Consider the following 13258-nt stretch of genomic DNA (forward strand, 5'->3'; position numbering starts at 1 on the left):
CCAAATATCTGTACCTCCCATGTGTACATAGGTGGCTAGTGAATGGCCATTTAGCTCAGCATCCTTTCTGATTAACTTCTTTGAGCCCCCTGATCTCTGCCCTGTCGATGGGCCCTGTGGCCTTGTGGTGTCCCCTCCTGAAACTCCTATACCAGTAATGATGATGGGCTGGGGTGGCCCTGTTCCCTTCCCATGTCTGATCTCTCAAATATTCCTCCACTCACAATCCTGTGCCTCAAGTCCAAATCTCCCACATTCAAAGTAACAGAAAATGGGATCACTCTCCTACCACATCCTTCATTGCCTCTGGGGCTTGCAGTCTGAGTAGCCCATGTCTACCTCTTTTCCATCCTTAAGTCTTGCATGCAACTTTGCAGGTCCTGGATCTGTTATCTCAGTTTCTACTTAGCTGTATTCCCTGTCTCCTGTCAGTCCTTCCACAGGCCCTTCCCGTTTCTCTGTGTTGAGGTTGCCTGCCTACAAATTTCCCTGGAATTTCTAGGTAGGGTGGCCCCTCCCAAAGCAACTCCACATTTCTAGCCTTGTGCACTAGTGTCATAGATCACCTGAGGATAACTATTAGAGTTGCCAGGCCTCATACCTAGTCCAAGAATTCTTTCATACCCGTTATGAACCTTACCTTCACACTCTATTCCTCCTGGACCTATGCCATCCCCTTACATTGAGACAATTCCCAAGCTATCACTAACTCATCAGCAAATTCTATGATACTTTCCCCACTCACCTGTCTGCATAGCACCAACTTGGTCTCCAGTGAAGTGAGAGATTCCTCATTAGCAATAGCCTCTTCCAGTGTCTTAACCATCCTACCAAAATCCTGTGAAACATCTTCCCTTCGCATGGCCCTATGCTTGGCTGGCCCTATAAGGAACCTAAATAAACAAGATACAGCCTTATGATCTCTGTAGCCTAACATCTGTAATGCATACTTAGTGTACCTGATCCAGGTCTGCATATTCAACTCACCTGAATCTCATACAGTACCTGAGAACATATGTAACATAGGTTCTGCACTAATGTAGCATACAGATGCCTTTGTGGAACTACCTCTTTCAGCCTCAAGGTCCCATGACACACACACACACATCCCACAACTGGGACCACCATGTGCGGTCCCTACTTCCAGCCCAGGTCCTGTCCATCTCACACTGCATTGAAACACTAGTCCCATCTTCCCTTACACAGTCTTCCTGGCACTCCTCAGGATGAGCCAGAAAGTTCTCCAAGTCTTCATCTCCTCAGCCAAAGGGGAGCCTTCCTGCTCCATGCTCCATCGCTGACGAGAACAAAAAAACAATGAATCCACAAAGAGTGTGGTAGGAGGTACCTGTCCATAGCTTTCCCCACATAGGCTCCTCATCTGGGGCACACCAGCTGAGAGCATGCTGCCCTCTCTCGGTTAAATTCTGCTACATTCAGCTTTTCCACTTTACTGTCCACACTCCCATTCATCCTCCCTCACTCCCGTCCAGCAGCTTCTAACTTGGGGCAATTTTGGGTAGGATAGGGGGTGCAACATATGCTGTACCTCAGGATGAAATGGGGGATTTTGCTCTATGATTTTGGTGTATATCAAAGCTGCAATGGTAGTACCTTAAGTTGTTATTACCCTACATCTCCACCACAAATGTATGGGCAGGTATCATGCTCCATAATTTAGGTGTATATTTGCATGTGTGGACGTGTATGTATATACACGTGTATGGGGGTGGGTTGGGCCATTTCTTTCGTCTGTTTCCTTGCGCTACCTCGCAAATGCAGGAGACAGCGACAAAGCAAAAAAAAAAAAAAAAATCAAAGCTGCAATGGTAGTACCTTAAGTCATTATTGCCCTACATCTCCACCACAAATGTATGGGCAGGTATCATTTAGATAACAATGTTTATTCCAGCACCTTTGCGACAACATTTAGACAACAGCACCTTCATTATTTGCACTGTACATAATGAATATCACTTACTTGCACCCTACAATCACCCAGAGTCAATCAGCACTGAAGGTAGCCCTAAAATACTCCATTAGTTTTAGCCTTGAACTCGTTGCTTTCATTTGCAAAGACTCCTGTTTCTTACTTATAAGATATGATTTCTCTTCATATGTGGTAAATACATACACTGCATTATTATCAAGTATATTAGCTACCTCATACCACTTGGCATACCAATTGTCCCTCCTCCTCGCTCAGGTGTGTAACAAACACACCACCTCCTTCAGTATGTTTACTATCTCCCTGTTCATCTCAAACTAATGTATACAATCTTGTGTATGCGTACATTTTATTTCTTAGCCTAATAGGACTTAAATATCCCTGAACATTCCTATAAAGGTAGAGAGAATCATGTCCTCTCCTCACTCATCTTCCTATTGTGTACTAAATTTTCTTGGGCAACATCAAGCATCTCAAATAAACAGAGCATCAAGTTTCATCCCTCCACTATTGTTCTCTCCCAGGGTTCTTTAAACATTATCTATTTCATAACTGTATTTTCTAACATGTATAAGACAATTCTCATAAAACATTCACATGAAACATGTTAAGCTGTCTAGATACATGTTTGCTCATTTCTGTTGAGAGCCTCCTAATTCTAAGAAGCGTGCTTACTAAGAGTGCAATCTGATGTCAGTAAAACTTAGAAGTTTTAAAGCTATAAGTAATATACTGAATAAGGAATATTCTTATTTTGGGATGACATTTTAGTACATCTCAAAGCTCTTTTCATATCCAGTACATTAGTGCTGTGTAGCACAAATATGAAGTACCTATGAAGAAGCTTTTGGTCTACCAAAATCATATTCTTGAGGGCCTTTAGCCATCTAACCTCTTGAAAGTGACCAAAGAAAAGCTTGGAATTACTTGAAATTGCTCCATAATAATACTACTACACATTGTACCTCTTTAATCTGGCAACCTTGAAACCTGGCCATTGCTAGACCACAGAAAATGCTGGAAAGCAGAAATTGACCCCCAAGTCATACACAGTTGATGATCCAATCTTCTAGTTTTCACACTAAGTCTTTACAGAAGTTCCTTTATCTAATTTTTCAGTAACTCCACCTTTTCAAGAATAGATAATGATGTATGCTTATGCTTATTAGCACTAGCACCATCTTCTGCACCACTTAGTCTCTTGAATAACATCCTGAAGGGCTAAAATACAGCTGAATAAAAGAGATTACCAGGACTGTTAATTAGCTTGGTTGCAATTTAAAAAGATTTTGGCACCTTAGCAATGTTAACAGTGCTGGCCTGGTGGCAGATTCAAAATGTGCCTGACCATGGGATTTGCCATACCACAGAGTACCAGATTGGAAAGGTTCTAATCTGAAGGCATAATATAACAAGAAATAGCATTTTGCAATTGCTGATAGCCAGTTATCCAGTAAGCTGGAGATATTCTAGCATTTCCTCCTATACTGCTTCACTTTAATTTTTCTACTTGCTCTCCATTTCCTGCATCAGAGGTAGCATCAAGAACAGATGACAGAGCCTTAAAGGAAAATATTGTCACTTTGCTCCTTGCTCTGTTCTTTCTTTTGGAAAGGGGGATTTCCAGTCACCTGCTCCTGCCCCTTTGTCGCCTTCTATGACACGCAGGAAATACATGGGCAGTACTCTTTCTCCCCAATTAATATGACAATATTTTAGGTATCTTGCTTCCCAGTCACGAAATAAATTTTCTTATTAGACAGAGTGAAATAAAAAGCAAAAAGAAACAAACTTTCAAGAAAACAAGTCTACCAATTAACAATCCGGTCGAGTCCTGTTATATTTCACCTAGAATTTAGTGCACTTGCCTACAGAACACAGCAGGAAAGATCCTTCCATAGCTCAAGAGCCTCATCATGTATGAAACCGCTGCCTTTGAAGAAAACACTGAAAGTATTAATAAATCTTAAGAAAATGTAATCTGTGGGGCAGTAAGTGTAGCAAATATGTAGAGAAAATATGAGGATATACCTAAAAAAAAGAGAATGCAATTAAATGTGTGGAGGATCACAGGGATTCATAAAACAAGGAATAAAATTATTTGTCAATGGTGACACCATGTTTTCTCATTTGAAGTCAATATTTTTGGCCATTTTGGATGGCTGAAGCCTCTAAAACATTTACAAAAGTTCCTGGATGGTTAGTTTCTCATTAATATTCACCATGAACAATTTGAATGCTTCAGTATCTTCAAGAAGAGATTCAATACTCAGCTAAAGCAGGAGACAGAAAATTAATCAATACCCTGATTGAAATGCTAAGGAACAATAGAATTCTCCGGCTTTTCCCAACACACAATTAATGGAAAGAAAAGCTTCAGGCATGCTAGTTACATGCAGTATTTTTGTCACTAATTTCAGATGATGTGGTTGTGTGACAACCTCCAGATCTACTCATGGAGCAGTTATATGATGTACACTAATTTCTGTCTTATTCATATTTTTCTTTCTACTTACTATTCATGAAGAGGTATGGGTTCCGAATAAAATTACGATTATCATTATCATCTAAACAGTGAAGAATGCTTGCACTGTCATATTACAAATAGGGATCTCCATGAGGACAAGTCCTTGGTGTCATGCTTTGTTCTCTGACTGCAAAAGTGCCACAACTAACATTACTGAAAAGTTTTGTCCCATTTTTACTTCAAGATTTTGTTGTCCACAACTTTAGTTGAAAAATAATCATGAAAAAAAGGTATTACATCTGCTGCCTTGTATAATGGAGAAAAACCTCCCACTAACATCAGTGACCTACCTCATTATGGCACCCAAATGTGTGCTTGGAGCCTTTGTTTTTACATTTTTTTCTTTCTTCCTTTCCTTTCTGACACCTTATAAAAATTATAACTTTTGTCAGAGTAAAGTAGATGACAGTATCTCATAAGTCATCAAAGTGGGGCTACCCATAAATCGTATCAGGAATGCCTTACAGCATACACATGAAAATTACAGGACTAATAAAATTTCATTAGTGCAACTACTCCCTCTAAGCTTTAACTCTCTAGTACTTGACGATTATATATGGGTACGGTCTTTTTCTAAATCAAGCATTCTGATACCATTACCATTAGAATTACACCATAACTCCAGCTTACCGCTTTCTGATTCGCTGGCTCCTAGGAAAGTTGAGTTCATAACATAGCGTTGGTGCAGCAAAGAAATAATAGAGATCACTTAAGGTCAAGTTGTCTGGATATTGTATTAAACAAAGCGAAGCTGCCTCATCACTTTTCTCACTATGCATCTCAGCATCTGAAATTTGCAAAAATACATAAATCAAAAAAATAACATTGATTAAACATATATCAGGAGTAAAAAATTCTCAGTCAACCATTATCAGGAGTTACTGATTGATTACCAGTAACTAGAAGACTGAGGAACTCTTGGACCTTAACTGCTTGTTCCCAGTGGAGTTGGGGGCTACTAACCAGCTACTCACTGACCTTTAGACTCTGATGTACATTGAGTAGATGCTCCAACAACAACTAACCCTTGTTGTGCTGCATCCGAAAACAAAGAAATGGCACTGTTCAGTGGTATAACCACTCACCCCTGCTATTATTCCTCTTCATGCCTCCCAATTGCTAGTACAACTTCCTGCTGACCAAAAACACTCTCCCAAAAACATACTACCTCAGCGACCTGCAATTTATACCCTGCCAAGAAAATAAAATTATTGGCAACTGTGTATGGAGATTAGTTGTCAACCTTCTGGTAATTTCTCAGCAGGTCTACAAACATAGCATAATAACAAATTCAGGCCACCATGTGCTTACTCCTATAGAGGGCCATCATACCCTCCTTCGCCCCTACCCCCCTACCCCAACCACACACACACACACACACACACACACACACAATGACCACAACCTCCCTTACCAACATCACCATAACCTGCCTTCCTAGCTACCACACCATCCCTCATGACCACCACTTCCTCCCTCAATTCCTCCCTTGCCACTACCATCATTCCCTCCTTCATTTTTCAAAAAAGTTTTCACCCTAGCAGCCACCAATTTCTATCCAGCCAAGGAAATGGATGAATTATTGGCAACTATGTATGGAGTTTAGTCATTATACATCTAGCAACTTCCTCAGTGTCCACAGATCAGGGGCAGACAGACAGAACATCTTTTCAAAGTACAGAAGAGTCTAATTTTTTCTTTATACCTGTTTGCCATTTCCCAAGTCAACAAAAGAGCATCATGAACAGATAACCAAGCTATACAGTGAAAGAGTTCTCTCTAAAGTTCCTTCTCAGTTATCTTCTATGAAATGCAGGACATACATGAGCAGTGCTCTTTTTCCCCTATCTTCAGGGATAGGTATAGATAATACAGTTTAATATTTTCCTGATAATATATCACTCCAGCAACTGGTTACTTTTAACCCACCAAGAAATGGATGAATTATTGGCAACCATTTACCAGTAGAAGGGTTAGAAGCAGTGTGTCTGGCAACTTCTTCAGCATGTTTACAGAGAGAAAACAGGACAATCTTTCTATTGTGTAGGACTTTATACACAGTAAACTGTGATATATAAAGCCAACAAAATGCAAGGATTCAAAGCTAAAAGTATTTTCCTATACGTCTGTAGCTTCCTACATTAGCAGGATAGCACCAGGAAAGAACAAAAAACTGCCTCATTTGCTCATATCCACCTTCTAGCTGTCATTTATAACGGACAAAAACCAAAACCCCCATCCACACCCAAGCCTTACAAACCTCTCTGTGGTGTCACCTGACTGGTTCATGTGTTCAACCCACTGACTGCACAGCTGCCCCCTGTATACCCCACCACTCCAATTTGTTCCATCCCATGCATGCCTCACACTCTCTTGCATATTCAGGCCCCTATAATTCAAAGCAACTACACAGCAGCCCCCTATATACCATATCACTCCATTTTATTCTATCACATGCATGCCTCTCACTCTCCTGCATATTCAAGCCCCAGCAGCTCAAAGTATCTGTCACTGCATCCTCCCATTACCTACTCAGTCTCCTCTTTTCCCTTGATCCCTCTAATTCTGACACTTACATCCTCTTAATCAATCTCTCTTCATATGTTCAAACCATTTCATCACACACTCTTCAGCTCTCTTAGTCACACTCAGCTTCCTTTTCAGCTCTCTTAGTCACACTCAGCTTCCTCTTCAGCTCTCTTAGTCATACTCAGCTTGCTATCACATTGTCTCTTATACTATCATTCCTTACTTGACCAATGCCCCTTTACAACACATCGCCCCACACTTTTATTTGCAACAAATCCAACTACTTACATTTTTTGTATTTAGGGCATACAACTCACCCCCATACAATGCTGTTGGGACTACTATACCATCAATTATACCCATCTTTGCTCTCATAGACAGAAATCTCTCATTCCACACACTTCTCAGACCACCTAGGACCTCTGCCCCTGAGCTCGCCTCATGGTTCATTTTAGTTCCCATGGTTCAATCCACCACCATGTCCAGTGTTAGGTATCTAAAACCTTCATTTCCTCCCTGATTCATTCCATTCAAACTCACATTCCAACCAACTTGTTTCTCTTTCCCCTTCTAAACTTAATAACCTTACTTTTCACATCAATCAACTTTCATCTCATTCTCCTAAACTCAGACATTAGCTTCTGCAATTTCTCAGTCAAATTTGCTAAAAGAGCCATGTCATCAGCAAACAACAAGTCTGTTTCCTTGCACTACCTCACAAATGAAGGAGACAGCAAATAAGTATAATGAAAAAATAAAACATGCACACACACACACACATATATATTTTTTTTTTTTTTTTTTTTTTTTTTATACTTTGTCGCTGTCTCCCGCGTTTGCGAGGTAGCGCAAGGAAACAGACGAAAGAAATGGCCCAACCCCCCCCCCCATACACATGTACATACACACGTCCACACACGCAAATATACATACCTACACAGCTTTCCATGGTTTACCCCAGACGCTTCACATGCCTTGATTCACTCCACTGACAGCACGTCAACCCCTGTATACCACATCACTCCAATTCACTCTATTCCTTGCCCTCCTTTCACCCTCCTGCATGTTCAGGCCCCGATCACACAAAATCTTTTTCACTCCATCTTTCCACCTCCAATTTGGTCTCCCTCTTCTCCTCATTCCCTCCACCTCCGACACATATATCCTCTTGGTCAATCTTTCCTCACTCATTCTCTCCATGTGCCCAAACCATTTCAAAACACCCTCTTCTGCTCTCTCAACCACGCTCTTTTTATTTCCACACATCTCTCTTACCCTTACGTTACTTACTCGATCAAACCACCTCACACCACACATTGTCCTCAAACATCTCATTTTCAGCACATCCATCCTCCTGCGCACAACTCTATCCATAGCCCACGCCTCGCAACCATACAACATTGTTGGAACCACTATTCCTTCAAACATACCCATTTTTGCTTTCCGAGATAATGTTCTCGACTTCCACACATTTTTCAAGGCTCCCAGAATTTTCGCCCCCTCCCCCACCCTATGATCCACTTCCGCTTCCATGGTTCCATCCGCTGCCAGATCCACTCCCAGATATCTAAAACACTTCACTTCCTCCAGTTTTTCTCCATTCAAACTCACCTCCCAATTGACTTGACCCTCAACCCTACTGTACCTAATAACCTTGCTCTTATTCACATATATGTATATATATGTATATATATGTATATTATCATAATTTTTTTATCATTATACTTTGTCGCTGTCTCCTGCATTAGCGAGGAAGCGCAAGGAAACTGACGAAAGAATGGCCAAACCCACCCACATACACATGTATATACATAAACGCCTACACACGCAAATATACATACCTATACATTTCAATGTATACATACATATACATACACAGACATACATATATACACATGCACATATTCATACATGCTGCCTTCATCCATTCCTGCCGCCAGCCCGCCACACATGGAATGACAACCCCCTCCCCCTGCATGCATGCGAGGTAGTGCTAGAAAAGGACAACAAAGGCCACATTCGTCCACACTCAGACTCTAGCTGTCATGTGTAATGCAACAAAACCACAGCTCCCTTTCCACATCCAGGCCCCACACAACTTTCCATGGTTTACCCCAGACGCTTCACATGCCCTGGTTCAATCCATTGACAGCATGTTGACCCCCGTATATCACATCGTTCCAATTCACTCTATTCCTTGCACGCCTTTCACCCTCCTGCATGTTCAGGCCCTGATCGCTCAAAATCTTTTACACTCCATCCTTCCACCTCCAATTTGGTCTCCCACTTCTCCTCGTTCCCTCCACCTCTGACACAAATATCCTCTTTGTCAAGCTTTCCTCATTAATTCTCTCCATGTGACCAAACCATTTCAAAACATCCTCTTCTGCTCTCTCAACCTTTCTACACATTTTTTTAAAATGACCCCCAAAAAACCCCCCGCCCCCTCCCCCACCCTTCCCTCACTTTCATTTTTCCATTTTTCCATTTTGCTGCCAAATCCACTCCCAGATATCTAAAACACTTCACTTCCCCCCCCCATTTTTTCTCCATTCAAATTTCCCCTTTCCCAATTACTTCCCTAAACCCTACTGCCCTAAAAACCCTTGCTTTTAAATTCACATTTACTCCCCCACCCTTTTCTTCTTTCACACACTTTACCAAACTCAGTCACCAACTTCTGCAGTTTCTCACCCAAATCAGTCACCAGTGCTGTATCATCAGCAAACAACAACTGATTCACGTTCCAAGCCCTCTCATCCACAACAGACTGCATACTTGCCCCTTTCTCTAAAACTCTTGCATTCATCTCCCTAACAACTCCATCCATAAACAAATCAAACAACCATGGAGACATCAAGCACCCATGCTGCAAATCGACATTCACTGGGAACCAATCACTTTCCTCTCTTCCTACTTGTACACATGCCTTACATCCTCGATAAAAGCCGAATTTTACCGATTAGATCATTCTTTTTCATACCTGTATACCGTTTCCTACATTGGCAAGGTAGCACCAGGAGCAGAGGAAATACCTTATTTGCTCACATCCAATCTGTAGCTGATATGCTTAATACATATATGAACTAAGTATATTAGTGATAGCTTTCAAGCTTAAGTTTTACTTACTCTCCTTTTCCTGTGCTTTTCTAAAGGTGAAGCTCCTACGTCGAGACAATTTTTTTCTCCATGATCTCTCCGAGCGACACCAGTGATTAACCTGGGCATATGACCACAACTTCAAAAACATGACTGTGTAAACCACACAGATGACTGTTCGTCCCACTGTCAAAACATAAAGACAATTCAATTTTTTCCACAAAACTTATGAAAAATGATGAAAACACACTAAAAACACAAAATCAACAAAATATATCTATGAACAACTAAGAAGTGTATGCACTCACAAAGGCTAAACATGTGGGTCCAGATACCAAGGATGAAAACTGGTATCAGCAAGATGATTGCTAAATGTGCTGTATGGATGTAGACCTCAAAGTTACCACGGATTTTGTCCTGAAAGAAAAGAAGAGCATCACATATCAAAACCTTTCAGAGTTACAGTCCATACACACATACACACACACATACAACATACACCTTAGTCTTAAATACAATACAGGAACAAGGTTGAGAAAGAGGGGGGGTCATTCAATAAAAGTTAAAAAGGAAAGTGGCTTTGTGATGTGCTGCCACAAAGATATTCGTAGCACTTCAGTTAACCAACACTTGTCACACATAAGGTGCAAGAAATGAGTATGGAGAAATAAGAAAGGAGGCAGAGAGAAACTAAAAAGAATATCGCAAACAAGGTAGGGGTTACTCTAAAACTTTTCCACAAATTCATTAAGACTATACTGGCAACTATAGAGCAGCTAATCAGGCTAAGGGAATCAGAATCAAGAGCTATAGATGATATCAGGATATATGAGGAAATGAATTACAGGTTCAAATGTGTTTATAGCAAAAAACATTGTTACCTCAACATCATTTTAATGGAAAGGGAGGTACTAGAAAGCACTTACATATTTGAGGAAGACATAGAATACTTAAGGTTTTGACCCATATAAAGCTCATGGTCCTGATGAAATATCTCTTAATGTGCTGAAATCATGTGCAGATACACATGACAAACCAGCTGAAATGTTGTTCAAGTTGTTCAAGATGTTGAGGGAAAGAGGTAAAGGGCTTTGAGAAAAGAAGAGGGCCAAATGCCAAACTTATCCAAAAGGAGACTGGAGGTACTGAGCTACAAACCAGTCTCCTTAACAAATGTGGTCTGTAAGGTAGTGGAAAAGATACTGTGAAAGCAAATAAATGACTTCCTTTAAAGAAAAATCTAACCATATGAGACAACTAGACTTCAGGGCAAAGAGGTAATGTGTACATAATCCTAAGACCTCCATGAGAGTGTGATCTATGTTCTAAACGAGGTCTTGGTGGATTGTCCGTGTCCAGACTGCCACAATGCATTTTACACTTAAAATACAAGAGAATGGTAAAGAAGATGGATTTTCAAGCAGAAATAAGGGTGACTCCTTCAATGAACAGATGATTATCTCAATGGAAGGGAACAATAGATGCACATCAGGGAACTCTTCAAAAATGGGATAAGGGTCACCAGCAGCATGCCAATTGGGTTTGTTCTGTGACCATTGCTTTTCTTGATCTGTGCACATGATTTGCCAGATGGATTGGACTCTTCCCTATCTCTTTCTGTGGATGATGACAATGTCTTAAAGAAAGTGAAAAGCAACTAGACAAACACCATGGTAGATGAAATTCACCTTAAGTATATGCAAAGTAGTGAGGATGGAAACAGTGCAAGATGGCATTGATATGAATATTATCCTTTTTCATACTTGTTTGCCATTTCCTACATTAGAAAGGTAGCACAAGGAACAGACAAAGGAAGGCTGCATTCGCTCCCATCCAATCTCGCTGTCATATGCAATGGATATTATTTAGAAGAAATTTTTATGAGAGACTTGGGAGTAGACTTCACCACCACCATGTTTTGTCCCAGAGTCCCACATTAGGAAACTATAAAAGACAAAATACCTGCTAGCAAACACTGAAAGAGCATTCACATCTTACACAAGGCCAAAACTAGAATATATTTTTCAAGCATGGTCACCAAACATAGAGTGCAAGAAACAAATAGAGAAGGGCTAGAGGAAGACAATTAGGATGGTAACAGAATTAAGAAAACCACGTCATGGAAAAAAGATTACAAGCTTTAAATTTGCCTACCATGGAAGAAAGAAGTGTGTGTAGATGACCTGACTCATCATCATGACTTACATACATGTAATGCATATTTCAAATTGTCTTGTTATAGAGTAGACATGCTTGACCCTTATTCCCTTCAGCATGGATTCAAGAAGAAACAAGTTTACAGCAAAGCTCAAGCTCCAAGTAATTGAAAATGCAGAACAGACCAACAATTTTGCAGCAGCAAGGGAATTTAAGGTATCAAAAAAATATAGATACTGGAAAATGCTCTCGGCACAACTTATAGCATAAGTCAAAAAACAAATGTGCTAATAAAGTGTAACAAGTGGCCACAGTTGGAAGTTTAGTAGCAAAGTATGTCAAAGAACACCAACAGAGTGGATATGGTGTTTCCCAAGGATCAATTTGAATCTTTGCCTTGAAACTAGCAAGGAAATCAGTCATCACAGATTTTAAGGCAAGCCATGGTTGGTGCACAAGATTTATGAAAAGAAATTATTTTGTACTGAGATGGAGACTGACAGTACCACAGAATCTTCCACAAGAACTTTATGACAAGACTAAATATTTTTCATGTTTGAAGCTAAAAGTTGCTCCAAGCCCTTCCCATCATGCATGGATTTTGACCTAACAAAACTATTAACCATGTATAGGTTGACCCAATATTTTGTGCCTAAAAATTTGGTCTTAAAAACTCAAACTATACACATGTATATACAGTATATCTAAGTACCTATTTATACAGTTCTGAGAATGAGTTCTCTGCTCATGGAGTCCCATTTCTTGAACACATGTAAGCATACATATCTATGTTGATCTATATTAGTAAGTGGATGGCAAAGATATTAATGGTCTTACTTTGGCTAGGAGATGCTCCAGGTAGAAGGCAAACAGAATATGGATGTTCGCAGCTGGGAAGGAAAAATGAAATATTTGTTTTTAGTGTACACCTTACTTTATCATTTCTTTAAAGGTACTCCTAACAAACAATACAGAGCAAGTCCATCTTAGAAGTTAAT

At 40.2% G+C, this 13258-nt stretch overlaps 1 protein-coding gene across 4 annotated transcripts in view; it reads right to left on the reverse strand.

Annotated features, from left to right (window-relative positions):
* Positions 1-13258, reverse strand: part of mdy (diacylglycerol O-acyltransferase) — a 98097-nt gene that overhangs the window by 41675 nt on the left and 43164 nt on the right. For all 4 annotated transcript variants that reach the window (XM_071671792.1, XM_071671790.1, XM_071671791.1 and 1 more), the window contains 4 exons: positions 13098-13150; positions 10412-10520; positions 10134-10289; positions 5106-5262 (listed from right to left, as the gene is read on the reverse strand). In XM_071671792.1, the coding sequence (XP_071527893.1) occupies positions 5106-5262; positions 10134-10289; positions 10412-10520; positions 13098-13150 (475 nt within the window). The remainder of the gene's footprint in view (positions 1-5105; positions 5263-10133; positions 10290-10411; positions 10521-13097; positions 13151-13258) is intronic.

This window comes from Panulirus ornatus, chromosome 17, assembly GCF_036320965.1.
Source record: "Panulirus ornatus isolate Po-2019 chromosome 17, ASM3632096v1, whole genome shotgun sequence".
In the NCBI taxonomy this organism is placed as follows: domain Eukaryota; kingdom Metazoa; phylum Arthropoda; class Malacostraca; order Decapoda; family Palinuridae; genus Panulirus; species Panulirus ornatus.